Here is a 22,428-nt window from a genome sequence, read left to right on the forward strand (position 1 = left end):
ATTCTCTCTTTCCTTGTAGTGACAAAGAACTTAACTGAAAAAAGGTCAGCCAAATCATCTGAGATGTCTCCTGTACCATTGAGGTCAGTTGGCCAAACAGCTAAAGTCCACTTGCATCAGCCACACAGAGTGAGCCAGGTGCTTCAGGTGCCAGCAGTTAACTTGCACCCCATCCGGAAGAAAGGACAAGCCAAAGACCATGTGCTGAGTGAGTGCTCATAACCCTCAAGTCACTTTACTCTGAATTTCCAAAGGTAATTAGCTAAGTGCTAGCAAGAGTAGGATCACGGCATCATGAGTCAAAAAGGTTTGGTTTTTGCTTCAACATATTTGATGACAGCATGTTTTTAAATACTAGTGGTGGGATTTCTATACTACTAAAATCTGTTCATCAACAGAATCTTACACAGCCGTGCACTGAATCAAATCTACATCAAGTCTTAGGTAGCACATCAAGCTTACGTCCATTCTGCATTCAAAGCTGTATCTCAAATACAGGCCTCCAGAAGCTGTGAGAATCAAACGGTTTATTGTGAAAAACACATATACACTGCCTTTTTCATTAACGCCCCCTCCAGAAAACCTCATTAGGATAAAAGAACATGTAAGATACACAAGAATACAGAACTACAGCAATGGCTCAGTGGTTAAGAGCACTGACTGCTCTTCCAGAGTGCCTGGGTTTGATTGCCTGCATCCACATGTTAGCTCACAACCATCTGTAACTCTAGTTCCAGAGGATCCTACATCCTCTCCTGGCCTCTATGACCACTGCACACACGTGGTATATAGGCACACACGCAGTCAAAACACACATAAACACACACACACATACATTTTATTCACTTTACATCTAAATCTCAGCCTTCCATCTCTCCTCTCCTCTCAGTACCACCCTTAAAAATTCATCCCCCTGCCCCATTACCCTCTTCTCAGAGAAGGGGAAGCCCCCCCTCCCTCCTTTGGGTATCACCCAATCCTGGGACATCCAGTCGCCATGGGCGTAAGCACGTCCTCTCCCATTAAGGACCAACCAGGCAGTCCAGTTAGGGGAAGGAGATCTAGTGGCCGGCAACTGAGTCAGAGACAACCGCCACTCCAGTTGTTAGGGACACCACATGAAAACCAAGCTGCACATCTACAAATGTGTAGGGGGCCTGGGTCCAGCCCCTCCGTATTCTTTGGTTGGTGTTTTAGTCTTTGTGAGCCCCCATGGGCCCAGGCTAGTTGACTCTGAAGGTTTCCTTGTGATGTCCTTGACCCCTCCAACTCCCTCAATCCTATCCCCCTCTCTTCCACAAGACTCCCATCAAGCTCTGCCTGATGTTTGGCTGTGGGTCTCAGCATCTGTTTCCATCCCCTGTTTGATGAAGCCTCTCAGGAGACAGTTATAGTAGGTTTCTGCAAGCATAGCAGAGTATCATTAATAGTGTCGGGTTGGCTCCCATGGGTTTCACGTTATGCCAATTGTTGGTTGGCTGTTCCCTCAATCTCTGCTCAGTCTTTATCCATGCACATCTTATAGGTAGGACAAATTCAAGGTTGAAGGTTTTGTGGGTAGATTGATGTCCCTCTCCCTTCTCTGGAAGTCCCACCTGACTACAGGAGATGGCCACTTCAGTCTCTATATCCCCTGCTGATAGAAGTCTCAGCTAGGGTCAGTCCCATAGACTCCCTGGAAATTTTTTAATTAGAAATAATTAAATAGAAGGGTAGAGATATTGCTCAGTGATTAAGGAATACTGCTTTCATGAGAGCCCAAGTTAGATTCCCAGCACCCACATCAGGTGGCTCACAACTGCCTGCAACTTGAGTTCCAGATAATTAACTGTCTTTGGCCTCCTTGGGCATCTTATTCTCTTGCAGACACATAATAAAATAAGTCTTTGTGGTTGGTTTTTGGGGTTTTTGTTTTGTTTAAGTAACAAGGCTAGAGAGATGGCACAGCACTTAATAGCACTTGTTGCTCTTGCAGGGGGATCTAAGTTTGGTTCCCAGCACCCGTATAATAACTCACAACCATCTGTGACTCCAGTTCCAGGGGATCAAATGCCTCTCTGACCTCTGTGGGCATCAGGCATACATGTGGCACACATACATGCAGGCAAAACATTTATACACATAAAATAATAAATCTAAAAAAGTTTTTAAACATAAAATAACATAAATATAATCTATAGCTCTGTTTTCCCCCTTGAGCCATATAGACATCATTGGAATTACCTTTATTTGGTGTTTTAACAGTATCTCTATTTCCGTTTTTATATGTGAAGCTAGATTACCTTCGTTTGCTGGTATTATTAACATGGTCCATGTATTAATACATAGTATATGCTTAGTAGAAGTATGTGATTTTAATTTGATTTGATGTGAAAATACAGAATTGAATTTTAAAAAATGACCAGGGTTTCAATCTAGTGTCATTATAGACACAGATTACTTCTTTATTATGTGTGTGCTAACACAGTACATTAAAAGAAAAAAACAAGAGAAGCCTTTAACAAAGTCGGGGGTAATGTGTAAGGAGCTACAGATACTTTGGTTCACTACAAACTGCATGCATGTTAAGAGACAGTAACTGAAAGTCAGGGTTTTGGGTTTTGACTTGGTAGTTAAGTGCTTGACTAGTGTACTCAAAGCTCACCCGACTCCCAGCAGCATGCATACACACCCATGCATTTGAAGCTCACATTTAATACTGAGTTTCAGACACAGTCCATCTTTGTTAACTTTATATATTTACTTGGTCTTCATAATATCCTATGAGGTGAGATGATAGAATGAGACAGCCTCATTCTACATGGATTCTTAGTAATGTGCACAGTGCCAGGACATAACCAGTCTGGCAGGTGATCCTAAGCTGGTTGGCTCTAAAGTACTGCTTTTTAACTACCAGACTAAACAGCCTCCCAAGGATATGAGAAGTATAGTCATAAATATGTCCAGATTATAAAGGTGACAACCAAAATTTGTCACTGGGAAACCACTAAAAAGATTTGAAATCTTACATGCTGTACACCCCTCTAATTCTAGCACTTGGGAGACTGAAACAGGGGGATTGCACGTTCAGTGTTAATCCAGGCTACAAGTTTGAGACCAGCTTGAATTACATATCTGTTAAGAGAGTGACAGAAGGAGACAAGGAAAGAGAGATGGAAGGAGAAAGAGGAGGGGGAGAAGGTGGGCGGTGGAGCCATACTTGAACATGAGGTGGTTGTGGGAACGAGTCGAGCAAATCCAGATGCAGGAGAGCCCAGCTGGTGTGAGTCTTTTCAGAAGACTGCTGTGAGTGTACCAGCTCGTCACCACGGTTGTCCTTGCTCCGGGTAGAGAGTAATCTGGAGCTCAGTGACTTCCTAGAAGCTATGTAGTGAGTGAGTGACTTCCTAGAAGCTATGTAGTGAGTGAGTGACTTCCTAGAAGCTATGTAGTGAGTGAGTGACTTCCTAGAAGCTATGTAGTGAGTGAGTGACTTCCTAGAAGCTATGTAGTGAGTGAGTGACTTCCTAGAAGCTATGTAGTGAGTGAGTGACTTCCTAGAAGCTATGTAGTGAGTGAGTGACTTCCTAGAAGCTATGTAGTGAGTGAGTGACTTCCTAGAAGCTATGTAGTGAGTGAGTGACTTCCTAGAAGCTATGTAGTGAGTGAGTGACTTCCTAGAAGCTATGTAGTGAGTGAGTGACTTCCTAGGAGCTATGTAGTGAGTGAGTGACTTCCTAGAAGCTATGTAGTGAGTGAGTGACTTCCTAGAAGCTATGTAGTGAGTGAGTGACTTCCTAGAAGCTATGTAGTGAGTGAGTGACTTCCTAGAAGCTATGTAGTGAGTGAGTGACTTCCTAGAAGCTATGTAGTGAGTGAGTGACTTCCTAGAAGCTATGTAGTGAGTGAGTGACTTCCTAGAAGCTATGTAGTGAGTGAGTGACTTCCTAGAAGCTATGTAGTGAGTGAGTGGCTTCCTAGAAGCTATGTAGTGAGTGAGTGACTTCCTAGAAGCTATGTAGTGAGTGAGTGACTTCCTAGAAGCTATGTAGTGAGTGAGTGGCTTCCTAGGAGCTATGTAGTGAGTGAGTGACTTCCTAGAAGCTATGTAGTGAGTGAGTGGCTTCCTAGAAGCTATGTAGTGAGTGAGTGACTTCCTAGAAGCTATGTAGTGAGTGAGTGACTTCCTAGGAGCTATGTAGTGAGTGAGTGGGCTGGGACTGTTTCTGAATCTCACCTATGCTCAGAGCTAGTTAGTGAAGGATAGAACTTCCCAAGAATGGTTTTAGGAGTGCCATATAATTTTCCTGTCTGTTGCTTACTTTTGTTCTGTAATAGGAACTTAGTGCTCTTGAAAAGGGCTGGCCTGGCAGCCTCATGTGCACCCACAGCAGAGATGCAACTCAGGTGGTGACAGTACCTGCACCCCACATAATTGTGAGGGTTAAGATACCATACCACAAAGCAAATTGCCTTATTAATCTGGGCTGTGCTGGCCATCTGTGAGGTTGAACAAGTTACATAGAGATGAGGCCTGTATGATATTTCCCAGACACTTAAGTCCCAAACTGCACTTAAATGTCTTGATTGACTATACCAGCCACTGTCTTTACTTAATGATTTAGACAACTACGTCTGTTTTCATTGTAAAATGTTTCTGATTTGCTTATTTGTTTGTTTATTCATTTTTTAGGTACAAGTTTACCTCAGAAAGGTTTAGGACCAACTGAGGAAGTGAGTGTTAAGAAACACACAGAAGACACTATTTCTGTAGCGTCCTCTCTGCACTCTAGCCCTCCTGCATCTCCTCAGAACTCCCCACGCAAAGGTAAGAAGGAATGTTTCCCATTAACTCTTCTCAGACCTGATAACACTTCAGCACAGCTTGCTTTCAGTCTGTAAGCCTGAAAGATGAAAATGCTAAGGCCTAGTTTTTCAGGTGTTACTAAGTAACTAGGACTCCAGTACTCAAGTCATGATCCTTGGCTGTTTGAAAGAGGGCAAGCATGGGTAGAAATGAGAGCGTAAATCACAGTTGTTTTGCTCTGTGCCAGTGCTCAGTACCATCCTTCCAGTTTCATATAAGTGAGCATCTCTGTGGAAAATTTGCAAATAAAATTCTATAAGAAATTGTATTTACACTGGGTGTGATGGTGCACACCAGCACTTAGGAAGAGGAGTCCAGGGGGTCAGGGTTGTTATTGACTGCATAAAAAGTTCAAGGCCTGAAACCCAGCTCCCAAAAAAGCATTTTGTTTTGATTTTGTTCAAGTACAAAGTATAGGAAAAGAAATAAATGCTAGCTGCCCATGGAGACATAACCCTTTAATCCCTGCACTCAGGCAGCAGAGTTGGGTAGAGCTCTGTGAGTTCCAAGACAGCCAGGGCTACACAGAGAAACCCTGTCTTAAAAAACAAAAAGAAAGAAAAAAAAATATTTAGCTTTCTCCTTCTGGTTTCTTCTGTTTTTCTTGTTTATGGGGATTTAAAATAATCTATGTCTTGGGGCATTTACATTTATACAAAACCAGAAAAGAAAAGATATAACTCCTGGTTCTTTAAATGTGTTTTCATGAGTCAGACTGAAGATTTTCATGGCTAAAGTGACTTATTGAGGTGCCACATGACACTGAGCACATGTCAGGCATGCTGAAGAGCATGCGTCTCTTACTCTGCCTTCCACACTCTGCACTTGTAATGGAGAAGGGCCATCCTAATCCTGCCTTCTGCATGAGTGTAAAAAGAAAAACACTTTATAAAGCACAGTAGAGGACCTTGCCTGGCCAGGGGGGAGATTAAGTTTGGCAGTCCTGCCTGTCACTCATTCCCTTCCCAAGAGCTAAGTGTCACTCTTCAGGGCTGTGCCAGCTGCAGCACAGTCATATTAACACTGGAGGCTGACACTCTGTCCTTTGTCCCCATTCGTGACTTGTTCATAAGGTCCAGACAAACCCTTTGTCTTAGGGTCTGTGTATACAGTTTAACAGAAATGTTATTTCTATGTGTGGTAAGTGATTAGTACATTCAGATATCCCTTTCCTGCTGAGATTTTAATAAGGAATGGTTCATGAAAATCAAATAGGACATAGAAGGAATATGTATAGTAGGTATATTCTTAAAATAGTTTCTGATTCTGCTGCATCTCATACTTTGTAAGACACACTATATGTCTTTGTATGTCTTCTCTTTGTCTATATGAGCTGATTATCCAGAATACCTTCGTCAGATCTCTAGAAGCAGCAACCAAGCCTGTAGTGAGGCAGGTCGTCAAACCTGCAGGGCCTGAGTTTGGAAGCTGTGCACAGACAGTTGTGTAAGGAAGAAGCTGCTAGATCTGATTATAGTTTGTGTTTACTGTGTCTTGGGAAGAAATATAATGGATAAAAATATCCCAAGAAAAATTCACTCTCTTTTTTTCTTTTCTGGAACCTGCTGTGTTGGCCAGGCTGGGATTGAGATCCATCTTCCTCTGCCTCCCAAGTGCTGGGATTAAAAGTGTACAATGACCACACCAGTCTAAAAAGCTATTCTTACACTGGTGTAAATTCCCTTTACTCTGTTGTCTTTCAGTATGTGGCTGACTGTTGACCATGATGTTTATAAAGAGGGCATCAGATTTCATTATGGATGGTTGTAAGCCACCATATGGTTGCTGGGATTTGAACTCAGGACCTTTGGAAGAGCATTTGGCGCTCTTAACCACTGAGCCATCTCACCAGCCCCCAGAAATTATTCTTAAATATTTCAAGACCCCATCAAGACAACCAGGCAGAGTGAGTGATACATACCTGCAATGCCAGCACTCAGCCAGCTGAGGCAGGAGGACCTGGCATACATTCTAGGACATCCTTAGAACTGCATAAGACCCTTCCAAAAAGAAAAGAAAAACCCAACAGCACCTCTATTTCCATAAACAGCTGCATGCCAGTGGCCTGTGGGTGAACAAAATTTTTGTAGTACAAGTCCATTATTCATCTGTTCTCAATTCCTATTAAACTTTGGAATTGCTGGGCGTGGTGGCGCACGCCTTTAATTCCAGCACTTGGGAGGCAGAGGCAGGCAGATTTCTGAGTTCGAGGCCAGCCTGGTCTACAGAGTGAGTTCCAGGACAGCCAGGGCTACACAGAGAAACCCTGTCTCGGAAAAACAAAACAACAACAACAACAAAATTTTTTTGAAAATAGTGTTTTTCTCATCACCAATAAGGTAAACCTATTTCATATTTTCATAAGAAGAATTTAAACAAGAACTTAGAAGCCAAGAGATGGGGAGCCGGCTCAGTTAATAATGCAGCTACTATGCAAGTACAAATACCTAGGTTCCCCCCTAGCACTATGTAAAATCTCAGGCATGGTAGCACAGTCATAATTCTGGGACTGGGGAGGAGAGAGACAGATCACTTGGGCCAGTCAGTGAGCTGCTCCTTAGGGAGAGCACCACTTAGCTTGTCTTCTGGCCTCCAGTGGGGCACCTGCACACACACACACAGACACACACACGGAGAGCACCACTTAGCTTGTCTTCTGGCCTCCAGTGGGGCACCTGCACACACACACACAGACACACACACGGAGCGCACCACTTAGCTTGTCTTCTGGCCTCCAGTGGGGCACCTGCACACACACACACAGACACACACACGGAGAGCACCACTTAGCTTGTCTTCTTTTATTTTTATTAGATATTTTCTTCATTTACATTTCAAATACTATCCCCTTTCCTAGTTTCCTCTCCAAACGTCCCCTATACCCTTCCCCACCCCCTGCTCCCTAACCCACCCACTCCTGCTTCCTGGCCCTGTCTTCTAACCTCTACTGGGGTCACGCTCGCACACTAGAATGAGTGGTGCAGGGTAAGCCAAACAAGCTGAACATCCCTTTGTCTTGGAGCCCCACATGCACCAGTGCTTTATAAAGGTGTCCTTAGATCCTGTGTGTGTCCTATTTGGTTTTTACTGAGCTTTGTTTACTTAAAATCTCCTGAAAGTTCTAAAGCATTATTCCTTCTAAGGGATGGTTCAGATCACCAGATGTTGTTGTAATATTTGTCTTTATAATCTTTACCAGTATCGATTGCTTTCCACATTTTTTGTCAGCATGTTCTGAGCAAGGTAATGTCTATCCTCTTGTCTTGTAGTAACAGAGGTGTTTATTATGTACAATAGCTATAGCTCCATAGTTTCTTAATTTATTTTTTAAAAAAAACTGTTACTATAGTTCAGTTCTTTAGATATTGTCAAGATGATAAAATTTTAAAATAGTGAAATGTTATGTAAGCCAAGCTAATTGTGACTAGTTGAAAAGAATTAATTGACCATGTCAGGGTTTTTGCATCTCTCCCTCCAGTTGGCAGTATCCTATCTGATCACAGCATCCTGTTGCGTCTCTCAGGGTCTTCCTCATCCCCTCCCCGTGAGCCCAGCACCAAGATCAGTGGCCAGAGCTGCCCCGGAATAGGTGGGGTTTACTTGCAAAAGAAAATCCTTCAGATTACTGGGAGCACAGCCAAAAGAACAGACAGGACCAAGAAGGCCACTGAGGAGAATAGAGACAGGACAAGGTGTGAGGACACTACCAGGAGAAGGATGACATCCCCGTTTAGAAGATTTAGGGAGAGAACGCTTTCAAGGGAGAGACTAGTCAACAACCAAAAAGAGGATGCACATCACAATCAAGCTACAGACAGCTGTGAGAAAGTGAAGGATGTTGGAAGCAACATCACAGATGAGAGAGGGAATGCCATCTACGACTCGAGTAGCCAAGGCCACAGTACCGCGCTCAGCTGCTTCTGTACGCGGTTCAAGACTAAAAGGAGAAAGACTCTCTGAAAAGTTTCTTATCTAACATTAGTGTTAAACTTGTTTTAAGTTATTCATGTAAATGTAGCTCGAACTCAGCCATCTGTCAGACATTGGGCAGACGATGTAGTAAGTACTATTAAGCATTTTATGCGTACTGTAGATCCTCTAAGAAATACTGATTTACTGTGCCTCACTTGTACATATGTTCTCTGACCGCTGTGTTGAGTTAGTAAATTTTATCCATTGTTTTCTGTACTTTGCTGTATTTTCTTCTGATAGCAGCTGAGACTGAGTGAAATGATCAGGAAAGCTTCTTAAGAAGCTGTTTGCCATCTTACTACCCCAGCAGGTTCAGCATCATCTGGAAACTTTTAAGTAAAATTACCATGTCCCACCCAGATCTCATAAATATGAATGGGTGCCAGATGTGTGTGTGTGTAATTTAATAAATGTTCCAGGCAACTCTTAGTATCAGTTCCCTTTGAGAAATTCTGGTGTAACAAACATAAGGATCAAGTCTATTCAGTACAGTGAAAACGCAGTGGCTCTTTTTGGAAGTAGGTGGTTAACTGGTTTGATTTTTCATTTGACACATTTATTGTCTTGGTTTTCTTAAAAACTGAATAATCATTTCATGGCACTGATATCACTAACAGTGAGCTCAAACACAAGGCCATGTGGTAAAAGTCAGAAACACTGGCTTGTCTGTCTTACTGAGTTGTTGGCCCATAAGCCCAAGGGTAAATCACACATTTCTGGATCTTGATTTTTCTGTAAAATGATTGGTGGCATCTCTCAAAAATGATGCTTCACAGCCATTTTTTCTTCAGTGAATTTAGTCACACATGCCAAAATCCTGAAGGCCTAAGGAGACAGTAGCACTTAGCTCGCTGTCTTATTCGTTGTGTTACTAAGGATCAGGAACATCCAGGGGCCTCCATTTCTTCTTTAGTGGTGTTTTGAGAATAGATCCAAAAGTCATGTGACCTGTCACCCCTCACTCTGCCCTGTGAACCGGAAGGCATTGGTGCTTCTTAAGGACCCACCTTCTGTGGAGCTGCTGCAGCATTTTCTCTTACTTCTGAAACCCAAGTATGATGTCTTGCTGCAGACCGCTTTGTCCATTTAGCCATCATCCTGTAGATGTGGTTTTGGATCCTTCTCCTTACTCCATCCCTACCCTTTTATCCCTCCAAAACAGACAGGTCTCTGTAGGCATGCAGTGTGCTCAGCTACTTAATTCTTAACAAAATTAATCATGTCCAAATCTAAAACAGTTTGTTTAAAGAAACTGAAACAGGGCTAGGAAGACCTTTAAATGTGGGTACCTGAATCCCTATTCCCTGCATCTAAGTAAAGATCCATTGTGCATTATACAACCCTAGCATGGGTCAGTGAGCTAGAGATGAGAGGATACCTGGGCCCTCTGGCTAGCCAGCTGATGAGTTACAGATTCAGTGTCTTAAAAGAAAAATAAGGTAGAGAACAATCAAGGAAAACATCTTACATCAGCCTCGGACTTACACACATACCCACACGAACATAGACATATACCAGTAATTTGCATGCACACAAAATCACCTGGAGCTCTCACTGGTAGAGCCTTTGCCCAACCTGTGCAAGAATACCTGAATTGTATTCTTAGAATCACCACAAATAATTGATTGAAATAGTGGTCTTATGTTTGGGAAAAGACTATCTGAGGTAAGTGAATGCACTTTGAAGATTTCCAAGTACAGTTCTTTGAGCCTGCGTGTTGCTTCCTTAGGGTGGGCCATGAAATATTTCATGTCAAAGAAGGGGATATAGAGTTAAAATGAATGAGGTTGAAAACTGAAGTATGTGTACTTGTTAATGTTTATAACATATTTATTGTTCTTGTTTTACTGAAAATTTGAGAAAGTATGTGATTCTGGGACAGTAATACTAGATTTTGACGTTTTTCTGCAATGTGGAGTTCTGTGGATGTGGTTGTAGGTGGTGGGTGAATTGGCTATATGGGGAAAGGAATGGAGAAATTGCCATCCTTACAGCCTCAGGCATGCATCCTGGCATTCCCTCCTACTTTGGGTTTGTTTGTTTGTTGTTTGTTTTCCTTCATTTTTTTTCTTGGTCTCACACGGCTGCCCCTGTTTGTCCCCTTTTTTGAAGTTTGATGGGTGTTCTCTTCTCATTCAGGTTATACACTCACACCATCAAGTAAATGTGACAACTTGTCTGACTCCAGCCACAGTGAAATCTCCTCTCGGTCCAGCATTGTGAGCAATGGTTCTGTTGACTCCATGTCTGCAGCTGGGCAGGATGAACGCTGTTCCTCCCACAGTCTGGCAGTTCCTGAGCCCACAGGGGCATTGGAAAAGACAGATCACCCTTCCGGGATCTCAGACCACAGTCAGCTTGCTCACGGGTAAACATCCATGTCTGTGCTCTTGCCTCCAAAACAGAACCAGTATGCAGCATTGAGAGCCTGCCTTGCACCCTCCCCCAGTAGCTTAGGTCTATGGCATACTGTGTAAGAGTGTGAGGCTACATGTATGCCCTTTGTACATACTGAGTGTGGAAATTCATGCTACTTGAGAGATACACAGGTTTCCTTTTTTATTGTTTTGGTTTGGTTTTTGTTTCTTTAGACAGAGTTTCTCTGTGTACCCTGGCTGTCCTCAAACTTACAGAGATCCGATCACCTGCTTCTGCCTCTGCCTCTTGACTGCTGGGATTAAAGGAATGTGCTGCAGCTGCCACCTGGTAGATACCCTTTTTGTATGTTCCTGAACTCTCTTTATTCAGGTTACTTTCTGCCATGTATCTCGTCACTCACTAAGAATCCTGTGCACCTGCTGCTGTTACTAGTGGTGTGGCTCCTGGAGAAAGATTTCACCGTACAGCAGACTTCCAGGCCAGCATGTCTGTCCAGCACAATGCAAGAGCTAGGAGAGTAGGGCCAGGCCTTGGTCTGAATTCCCATGTTTAGCCTTTTGACATTGAGACTGTTGTTTTCTTAAAGAAAAAAAAAATTGACATTCAAGAAAAGCACAATTGAGTCTGTCCCTCCTTCAAAAAAAAGGATGTCAAATGCCAATTTCAAATTTCATCTTGTACTTTTATTTAAAGTCAGTCAGGATTTCTTAGAGGAAACATTGCCTAGCTAAGGATTCAGGTGTGTCCTGGGGCCATGTGCTGAGGAGTCTCCAGTATACCACCAGATTACTCATTGCTCATCTGTTTGTCCCCACTTTCAGGTGGATGCTGTCAAAGCCGTGTCTTATCAAGGGTGTAGCTGTCTCATCTTCTCTGAGCAGCGAAGAGATGTCTCATGAGCATGTTGTGCTGGAAGCAGCTGACAGTGGGCGGGGCAGTTGGACTTCCTGTTCCAGCAGCTCCCATGACAACTTCCAAAGCCTTCAAAATCAAAAAAGCTGGGACTTCCTGAATTCTTACAGACACATGCATTTAGATGACCCTATTGCAGAAGTTGAGCCCACTGACTGTGAGCCCTGTGCCTGTCCTAAAGGCTGCTCAAGAACTTGTGGCCAGTGCAAAGGCAGCCTAGAGACGAACCAGCTGAGGCAGAGTTGGGCCTCCTCCAGCTCACTCTCGGACACATGTGAACCAAACTACGGGACAGTTAAGCGGAGGGTGTTGGAAAGTGCACCAGCAGAGGCACCTGATGGCTTGGAGCCCAGGGATACCACTGACCCTGTTTATAAAACTGTCACTTCCAGTACAGACAAGGGCTTGATTGGTAAGTGCAGGGTTTTTGTATCACTGATGTTGAGGCATTATTTGCCCCTCCCCCTAGAAAGAGATACGGGGCTATCTTTACCAGATTTTTTTTTTTAAGAATGGGCTATTTATTTATTTATTTATTTATTTATTTATATGTAAGTACAGTGTAGCTTACTTCAAACACTCCAGAAAAGGGCATCAGATCTCGTTACGGATGGTTGTGAGCCACCATATGGTTGCTGGGATTTGAACTCATGACCTTTGGAAGAGCAGTCTTCCATGCTCTTACCTGCTGAGCCATCTCACCAGCCTTCTTTACCAGATCTTATTCTTTCTCTGACGCTATACTTATTTTCTTCCTTCCACAATTTATTGCTCCAAAATTTGTGGCTTCTCCGGAGCTTTGTTTGTTTTGTTCTGTTTTGTTTTGTTTTGTTTTGTTTTGTTTTTCTCTGTCATGCATGTCCTTGTTTTTATAAAACAAAAAGGGAATTGACAATAATATTAACAGAAAATATACTTGCTATCAGATACACATGGAACACACAGACCCACAGGTAGAGCCTCGGCGATGCCTTTTCTAAAGTTCCATGCCATTAGGAGTATGTGCAGGGAAAGGAAAGATTGTTGTATTGATCTCTAAGTTGTTGGGTCCACAGTTGCTATGTATACATGACAGAAACAACAGGTCCTCTTACTTTTCAGGCAGAGAGACCTGCTAAGATACTGAACCAACTCTGACACAGTAGGTCTTAGCCCCGTGAGTGGACCCTGTACTCACTCTCAGCACCACAGAGACAGAAAGAGACCCCAGGCATTTCTGTGGACCTCACCAGGTGTCAGCTGATGTGAGGGTTGCTGTCTAGTGAGCTTTTGCAGTATATTTAGTCATCAATTTGTTTATTCCCTGAATTAAATGAGTACTTTCACATAATATCTCTACTTCCCTGTTACATGAAATAACTATCAAATGTGCTAATCTTGTAATATCTTGGATTTATTTAGAACTTTTCAGGATTCTAGGAATGTATAAGCACAGGTCCCTCTGAGTGTTAATTTTAATGTCTTTCACTTCTTGGTGATATGGGTAAATCCTTCTTCATTTTTCTCTTCTCTTGACAACTTTTCCACTGTCATACTTAGTCATGTCTGCTTGTCCTCAGATGAAAGCAGAGGCCTATTCTGACCTTGACATTACATTGACCTTAAGATACCACAAAGAGTTAGTTCATCTACACTAAGAAGGCTCATTGATTGCATTGACCTTGACATTACATTACTTTTGAGTTTTACTGGTAGAAGACTAGGAACCCAAAGGACAAAGCTCTTGTTGTGATGGTGTGATGTGCGATGTAGATGTGACTCCTTAAGTCCATTCTGCTCATGTGTTGGCAGTGTCTTAGATGTTCTTTGTATAATCAACAGATAGTTGAACAGGCTTCACTCCTTTCTTCCTTGTTCTGATACTTTTTGAAGCTTAGTCCCTTTCCAGGGGTTTATTATACACTCAGCAAAAAGAAAAGTTATCATTATTCTTTTTTTTTTTTTTTTTTTTTTTTTTTTTTTGGTTTTTTTCGAGACAGGGTTTCTCCATATAGCCCTGGCTATCCTGGAACTCACTTTGTAGACCAGGCTGGCCTCGAACTCAGAAATCTGTCTGCCTCTGTCTCCCAAGTTGCTGGGATTAAAGGCGTGCGCCACCACGCCCGGCTTTATCATTATTCTTAAGGTCACATTTTCTAAACTTTGGGTTTTTTTTCTACACTTTAATCAGAAAACAGGAGTTAGAAGTAAGACCCTAAGCCAGGCAGTGGTGGCACACGCCTTTAATCCCAGCACTCGGGAGGCAGAGGCAGGCGGATTTCTGAGTTCGAGGCCAGCCTGGTCTACAGAGTGAGTTCCAGGACAGCCAGGGCTACACAGAGAAACCCTGTCTCAGGGAAAAAAAAAAAAAAAAAAAAAAAAAAGAAGAAGAAGAAAGACCCTAGCCAAGGGTGGCAGCATAAGCCTTTAATATCAACACCAGGAGTCAGAGGCAGACCTCTGAGAGCCACGGCTGTGTAGAGATCCTTCTCAAAATAAAAATAACATACCACAAAGAGTTAGTTCATCTACACTCGGAAGGCTCATTGATTGCATGCCTGGACTGGGATGTGTCCACGCTGAGCCACCCGAAGACGGTCTGCGAACATGTGCCAGTGCTGTGACTCAGAGCCAACAGGAAGTGAGTTTGTGACTGGTTGTCTTCAGGAGTGAGGGCTTCATTGAGCTGTTGGGTGCAAGGGCTGTGCCTGGGGAGAGATGTCCTGTCACTGTCCTCTGGCTTCATGTAGCTGTCTATGTGTAGAGTTTTCTTAAAATATCTGATAGGTTTAAATATTAGTGTTTGTAAGAACATTTTTAGTTTACTATCATTGTATTTAAGTGTATTCATTTTGTCTGTTTTTAAGTTATATTTTTGCCATTGTGATGTTCAGTGTGGGGTTTTCTTTCCTTTGTTTATGTTTTTCCATTAACATTTCCACTGCTTATTTTTTCACACCAGTGTACTGTGTCACCTCACCCAAGAAAGGTGATAGGTATAGGGAGCCACCGCCCACTCCTCCAGGATATCTGGGAATTTCTTTAGCGGACCTAAAGGAAGGACCCCACCCGCACCTAAAACCTCCAGACTATAGTGTGGCAGTACAGAGATCAAAGATGATGCTTAACAGCCTGTCTAGACTGCCGCCAGCTCCTCCCAGTAGCCACACCTCGGCCTGGGTTCCCTCGAAGATTGGATCCCAGCCTCAAAGGCATAGCCATCCCAAGCTAGCAGATGTGGCTGATGCAGATAGCGAAGCAGATGGTACGTTGACAAACTGTCTCAATGGCTCTTAAGTGGATTGTGGAGCATAGAAGGGTTTTTTCTCTGGTATCTGTGATAATCTGTAATGTTTTTTAATCTCTTTAAATTTGTTTTTTTTTAAACTGAGATCTAAGAATATAGCTCAGTGAGAAAGTGGCTGACACAAATGAGGTCCCAGGGTCAGTCTCCAGCACTACTAAGAAAATAAATGTATTTATTATTCTATTGAACCCATCAAGAGCACTTGTGCAAACCTGGCAGCCTACGTTCTGGCCCACAAACCCACACAAGGAGAAACCAACAACAAAAAGTACTCCCTGGCCTCCCCACACACACACTGTACACACATGCACACACAAACACTGTGCACACACGCACAAACACACACACAAACACTGTACACACACGCACACACAAACACACACACACTGTACACACACGCACACAGAATCAGGCTGCTGTCTCTGTGCCCACTGCTCTGATGCCAGCTCAAATGGAGTATCATTATCTTTGATAATGAAACAGTAGGAGTTTCCCGTAGGAGAGTTCTGAGAGAAGACACTTTATGTCTGTTGAGTAAAGTTTTACAAAAGACAGTTGTCTAAAAGACACTCTTGACTTAGTTCCTCTGAGGAACAAAACTCTTAATGAACTTTGTAACTGTAGCAAAAGTTTAAAAGGTAGTGTCTAACGCTAAAAATAAATATTTTATCCTTCTAAACAGTTTAGTAGTAAAATGATACATTAAAACCATCTGGGAAGATGGCTCTGAAGATCAGAATTCAGAGTCCCGTGTAAAAACTGGCCAAAATCCCAGCAGAGACAGGATCCCCAGAGCAAGCTGGCTATGTAAACTACTCAGATCAACAAGCTCCAGAACACCAGACGATCCTGTCTGGGTATAGGGAGTAAGTAAAATAGAGAGTGATCCATCCATTAAGACATCAGATGCCAAACTCCATCCATGTGTCTCCATACACATGCACACACACATCTATACACACATATACTCACACATGCACACAAACACCTATACACACGGATGTACTCACACACATGAACACACACCCACACACACATACTCAGTATATACATGTGTACCTGTACACATGCACACGCACATACACACACACACACCAAAAAAATGAAACTACAGGGACCAGCAAGATGGCTCAGGAGATAAAGCCTGATGACCTGAATTTTATCCCCAGAAAAAGAGAAGCAATTCTGCAAATTGTCCTATGACACTTCACACGTGCACAGTGGCATTTATGTACACACATACACACACAAACACAAAATAAGTGTGAAAGAATTTTTTAAATTTGAAATTTCCAGTTTTCTATTAGCCCTCAGTGTTACAGTCAAACCTGAGCCTTGATGGGGATGTCTACCAAGATTTGTTTAGATAGAGAAAGCTTCTTATGTAGCAGATAATCTGTCTGTTATTGTTTGACCTGCATTAGCAGATAGATGTGCTGGCTAATTGTGTCTTCATTATTTTCAGAAAACGAGCAGGTGTCAGCAGTCTAGCCTTTGGACAGAGTGTTGGAGAGCACTGGAAGTCAGGACCATGGACAAGAGCTCGTGGTTCTGTAGGCCAAGGCCATCAGCTCGCTGCTGCCACTCATGCTGAGGGTTCCACACTGGGCTCTGAGGATGAGCTCTTCTGAGTCGTGCTTCCTTTTGTTCTGTCCCTGCAGGTGCAGTTTCCTTACCTGGGTGTTGCACCTGATCTCAGCCTATACTTTGCACATCACTCCTGCCTTGGGACCACATTCAAGCTCAGAGTTCTCCCCCTGTATATCACTATGAGTTTTTCTTTTCGAGAGTCATTTTAAAGATAGTGGTATTATTATTATTTCCAAGCCATAGCTTGGGCTAAAAGGACACATTCAGAATGTCTGCCAATACCAAGGATAGTCTTGTGTATTTGAAAAGTAACTTATTATTGCAAGTATTGTGATTTTGTTTGCATTCAAAAGCTCTTGTTAGCTGTTATTTGTCTTAGTCTATAAAGCTGTCTGTGTGTGGTCTGAGCAGCAGTTGTCATCCCAACACAGGTACGGAGATGTGACAGCATTGTAGCAGACACTCAGGTGGGAACAAGACACCCGTGCAGGTGCAGTGCAGGTGGCCAGCTCATCATGATGTGGGCTACAGCAGCCACAGGGGTCTCAGCAGTCTTTCGGAAAGGAGAACAAAGCGCAAGTAGGAAGAAAGAACTCTAATTTCCAAAGAAGGAAAGATTAACATTGAACTTGTTTCTGAAATGAACATCATGTTGCACCCAATTGTGAGGATACTACAAACCCACTGGCAGTGGCTTCTCAAAGGCTTTCTTTCTATAGAAACCCTAAGCTACCATTTCACAACACAAGTATGGAATCCCTAGATTAAAAGAAATATTGTAGGAGCTGGAGAGATGGCGAAGATACTCTTGCAGAGGGCTGGATTTAATTTCAGCCCTCACATGGTGGCTTACAACTGCCTGCAACTCCACATCCAGGGGATCCGACACCCTCGTCTGACCTCCACAGGCACTTCATGCATGTGGCCCATAGGCATACATGCAGTCAGAATACCCCTACACACACAAAATAATAAGAAAAAAAAATTTATCATGGATGCAATAATGAAGTTTCCCTTGGCTTGTGCTGTGACTTTACAGCACACAACCACATGTGCAATCATTGAACTTGAGCTTTGAGACCTCCACAGAGCTCAGTCCCCAAGAGATAGTAGACTCATATAAGAGAGAGAGGCTAAAATAATGGAGGGGACTTCATCCTGGAAAGGACATCCTTTGTGACCTCCTGGACATGGCACTCTTAACTATATAATTCAAATCAGTGACTGCTTACTAAAAAAATGTACTTTTCACATTTTTACAAATTAAGTATAACATTTTGTATATATATATTTAAAGGTTTTGATTTGCTTTTTAATGTAAAGGCAAATAAGAGTTCATAAACTTCTGTAATTACAAAAAAAGCCAAAGCCATTGAAAGTGCACTGACCATGACAGCTTTGCTACAGAGCAGTCATGTTACCAACCGCCTTTTCAAGTTTGTACTTTTCCCTTACGCTCTCTTCCTGTTTTTCTGTCCAATCACTTGAGAGTCAGAACAGTTCCAAATGTAACAGTATTGTGTCTTCCCACAGAATGCCTGTCTCTAGGAAGCATAATGGCTGAAGATTCCCCTGGGGAGACAGTAACCCGGAAGCCTTAGACTTGAGCCCAGGTGCCGAGCAGTGCAGTGAGGCGCAGCCTTACTGGCCCTTTGAGTGTCAGCTGCCACTTTACAGCCATGCTTCACTAATCTGGCCTATGAACTAACTGTGCTGGTTTCTGATTGTGAATCTTTTTATTCACCTACTTGCAGATTGTTTTCATGTCCAAAACAAAAGAAATATTTTTGCTATATCCACCTTTGTAATCCAAGTTTGAGTACTCATTGTCACCATTTTCTATCCATTGCTCCAGAAAAATGTGCTGTCTGCACAGCTTCTGTCTATCCACCAGGTCTTCAGACAGATGGACCCTTGCCTGCCTTGGTCCTTAAAGGTGTACATTAAATGTCTTTCACAGAGAGTTAAGATCTGTGGCTTTGAACCTGCATTGTGTAGCTGCCTTGATTTTAATCAAGCTTTATCTGTGAGTGTTCAGACCAACTGATCACATTGATCAGAATAAAAACCAAATGCTTTGTAGTTTGATGTGTATGAGTCCCTGAAAAAAATCATGTCTGCCTTTTTTTTTACTTTGTTAGGTGACTAGAGCAAGGGAAGCCTTAAAGCCCATGATTGCTCCAGTTCTAAGCCCCCATTTGTCCTTGTTCTAAGTGTGCAACATTACTAAACAGACTAGTGCCCAGCACCTGCCAAGACTGTCAAAGCAGGAGACTTTTAGTGCAGAGTTTTGCCAAATAATAAATTTCAACAAAATCTCAGAGTAAACCATTAAGAGATTAGTGAATCCAGCCACTGCTTACAGCAAGGTTACTCGGAATCACCAGATTTCATTTCCTCTAATTGATGTCTTTATAAATGATCTTTGGGGAAAAAAATCCTTTAGAGAGTATTCATGAGGGTGGCATGTTGGTTACCTCCATGATCTCTACCAAGCTGGAAGAGCAGGAATAGCCATAGGGTCACCTTATATAATTACAAAGAAAGAGGAAGGAAGAAAGGTTTCCTTAAACATTCAACCCAGTGATTATTTGGGTGGAAACATTCTAGAAGACGCTGGGTGTGCCCGTGCAGCGTTCTGTTACACGCTACAGGCGGGGTCCACCGAGACAAGTCGGGTACATTTTCAAATCAAACTTGAGCCCCAGTCATCTTTAGCTTTCTTGTTGTTTAAAAGGCCTCTTTATTTTTATTGTACAGAATGAATGCAGTTGAACTTGATAGATGTTTTAAAATTGAAATGTGAGTTTATCAAAAACAAAAGCAAAATTGCACAGTTGCTATGATCAAGTGACAATTATCTGCACAATTCATTGATTGTAAGGCATCCTGTCACAAGCAATGTTGTCTCCTACTTTCTGATGCCTCTTAAACTTATGTCTTTTAGAAAGACAGTGCCTCTGTATGCTTTGTATTTTTACTGAGTGTAAATACTTGTTATATTTTGGTTAAGAAAATGTAAGGGTATCATTTATTACCACATCTCCTAATACATCGGAACCAATAAAGAACATGCATCAACTGTGTGTGCTTCCTTCCCAAGTACATAGAACCCATGGAATAGTTACCCAGGTCACTTCCAAGGGAGTGTTCAGGCTTCAGGGTGGCTCATCAGGAGATTGCTTGCCTCCCTTAACATGCACAAAGCCCTGGACTTGATTCCTAGAAACACACAAAAGTGGATATTACAGCCAGACGTGGTGGCACACACCTTTAACCCCAGCACTCGGGAGGCAGAGGCAGGCGGATTTCTGAGTTCGAGACCAGCCTGGTCTACAAAGTGAGTTCCAGGACAGCCAGGGCTATACAGAGAAACCCTGTCTCAAAAAACAAAAAGTGGATATTACAACATAGCTACATCTACAGCGCTGGGGAGATGGAGTCAAGAGGACCAGAATTTCAAAGTCACCTTCCACTAAATGGATAGTTTGGAGCCAGCCTAGGACACCAGCCTAGGACACCCTAACTAAACTTAACAAGAATGCCAACTTGGGACCTGTGTTGCCAAGTTCTCCTCTGTGTTCTCCCAAGTCACCAGAGAAATCGAGAGTCTTATATTACTATCAGCCATATAATCTGTAAAACTACTGTAATTTAAAAGATGTTCTTTGTTGCAAATGGAGTAACAATGACTTTAAACCCCATTGAACTTGCTTCCTAACAGAAATATCCATGGGCAAACTGTCACAGTTGGTACAAATGCTGTTGGGCCCTAAAGAACTTGGCAGCCTCCATTCATACTAGGGCATCATCTCAAGGATGGTCTCAAATAAAAGCATGGTCCCTTTTTATTGGAGAATGAGCTTTCTAGGAGGTCTGCTCACATCAAGGTCGTCAGAGCCACAGTGTAGACTGAAACCTGTAAGGAAGGGTAAGACACGTGCTGTGACAGAACAGTGGGCCCCACGTAGTCCAGTGAGTAGAGGAAGCAGGAAACCACTGTGTGAGGGACCTAGTCAGCCAGTGAGCCTGTGCAGCCTCTCTACCCAGCCTTGGGTGATACTCAGGTGGCCATTTCTTTTTTTGGATTCAGGTCACTCTAGACCTTGGCAGTAAAGTTATCTCCCAGTCCCTTCTATATATGTAGGTTTTCTCATGTGGGAACTAACACCTGTAGGCTCCAGATTCTCATCCCAACACAGGGTTTTCCCAACCTTTTGCTCAAGATAAGAATGGGCAGTTTCAAAAGGAGCTATGTTACATTCTTTGGGAAACAAGTCTTTGCCTTCACCTTGAGTTTGAGCTTTTAGAACTCAGAACTAACAATGTTTGCTGTCACCTACCCACCTTGTAATTTGTTAGCAGGTCATGGTAACAATCATAGTAATTTACATACTTGGGTACCTGTTGCTCATGGGTGTAGTCCATAGCACACCTTGAGAACCGAAAACCTGTGAAGCCTGTGAAGAGAACAGCTGAGAGGAACTAGCCATCCCAAGGGTGGCCTCGGGAGCCAGCCAGCCAGCCTGTTCCCCACTCAAGATATGCAGGTGAGTGTGTAGTATGTCTGATGCTTTGCCTTTGGAATACTGTTTGATGGAGTCTCCCTTGTTCTAACACTGGGTTCCAGGGGATCTAGCTGCATGCTCACAGCCTCAAATTTTCATGGCGCTCTTTTCCAGTCTCTTCTCTGCCTCGCTACACTGGCCAGTGTGTCTAGTGCAATGTTGGGAGTGGTCACATTAGGTTCTTTTTTTGTTGTTTAGTTTGAGTAGGGTTGCCTACAGGAGCATGAGCGCCTTACCAGTGATGACATTATTGAAGAAAGCGTCTCTCACTACCCAGCAGGCCTCCATAGTGACCTCACTAGTTTAAATCCTATAGCTGCCCCAGCATGTGATGGAAGCTGAGCCTTCCCCAGTTGAGTGAAGATGTGGGAATGGAAAGGACACAGTCCATCCAACAGATCTATGGGAAACCCAACACCTGCAGAGTAAATGCTAGATGAGCCCAGACCACATATCACAATGGAGTGTTTGCTACTGATGCTACCAGTCAGGCATGCTGCATTTGGCATACGCTTGCAGTCACAGCCACTGGGAGATGAAGCAGGAGCATAAGCCACATAGAACAGGATCTACTTCGTTTTTTAAAACAAGTATCAGGGTTTGGTGCTCCCATTAGGCTTGGGAGAGTAAGAACATTTGCCATCTATCCTGATGAGCTGAGTTCAGTCTTTGAACCTACACAGTGAAAGGGGAGAACTGAGTCCCACAAGCTGCCCCTAACATCCATGTACTGTGGCACATGCATGCACACACAAAATAAATGGAATTTTTAAGATTTACTTTGAAAATGGTCTCAACTGTGATCCTATCATGGAGTTCACTGTATAGACAGGTCTGGCCTCAAGCTCACAGAGATCCGCCTGCCTCTGCCTCCC

The 22,428-nt window shown here is 42.9% G+C and overlaps 1 protein-coding gene across 15 annotated transcripts in view; it reads left to right on the top strand.

Moving 5' to 3' along the window:
* The window catches only part of Rapgef6 (Rap guanine nucleotide exchange factor (GEF) 6), a 176,478-nt gene extending 156,411 nt beyond the window's left edge, over window positions 1-20,067 (top strand). For 9 of the 15 annotated variants that reach the window (XM_006532560.4, XM_006532563.4, XM_030245697.1 and 6 more), the window contains 6 exons: window positions 20-208; window positions 4,673-4,807; window positions 10,958-11,186; window positions 12,019-12,521; window positions 15,051-15,353; window positions 16,861-20,067. In XM_006532560.4, coding sequence (XP_006532623.1) covers window positions 20-208; window positions 4,673-4,807; window positions 10,958-11,186; window positions 12,019-12,521; window positions 15,051-15,353; window positions 16,861-16,886 — 1,385 coding nt within the window. In that variant the 3' untranslated portion in view covers window positions 16,887-20,067. Of the gene's footprint in view, window positions 1-19; window positions 209-4,672; window positions 4,808-8,324; window positions 9,242-10,957; window positions 11,187-12,018; window positions 12,522-15,050; window positions 15,354-16,860 lie in introns of those variants that run through there. The other 6 variants (NM_001252496.1, XM_017314348.2, XM_006532564.4 and 3 more) reach the window with 3 other exon arrangements.
* The last annotated feature ends 2,361 nt before the right edge of the window (window positions 20,068-22,428 follow it).

Source organism: Mus musculus, chromosome 11 (assembly GCF_000001635.26).
Source record: "Mus musculus strain C57BL/6J chromosome 11, GRCm38.p6 C57BL/6J".
NCBI lineage: Eukaryota > Metazoa > Chordata > Mammalia > Rodentia > Muridae > Mus > Mus musculus.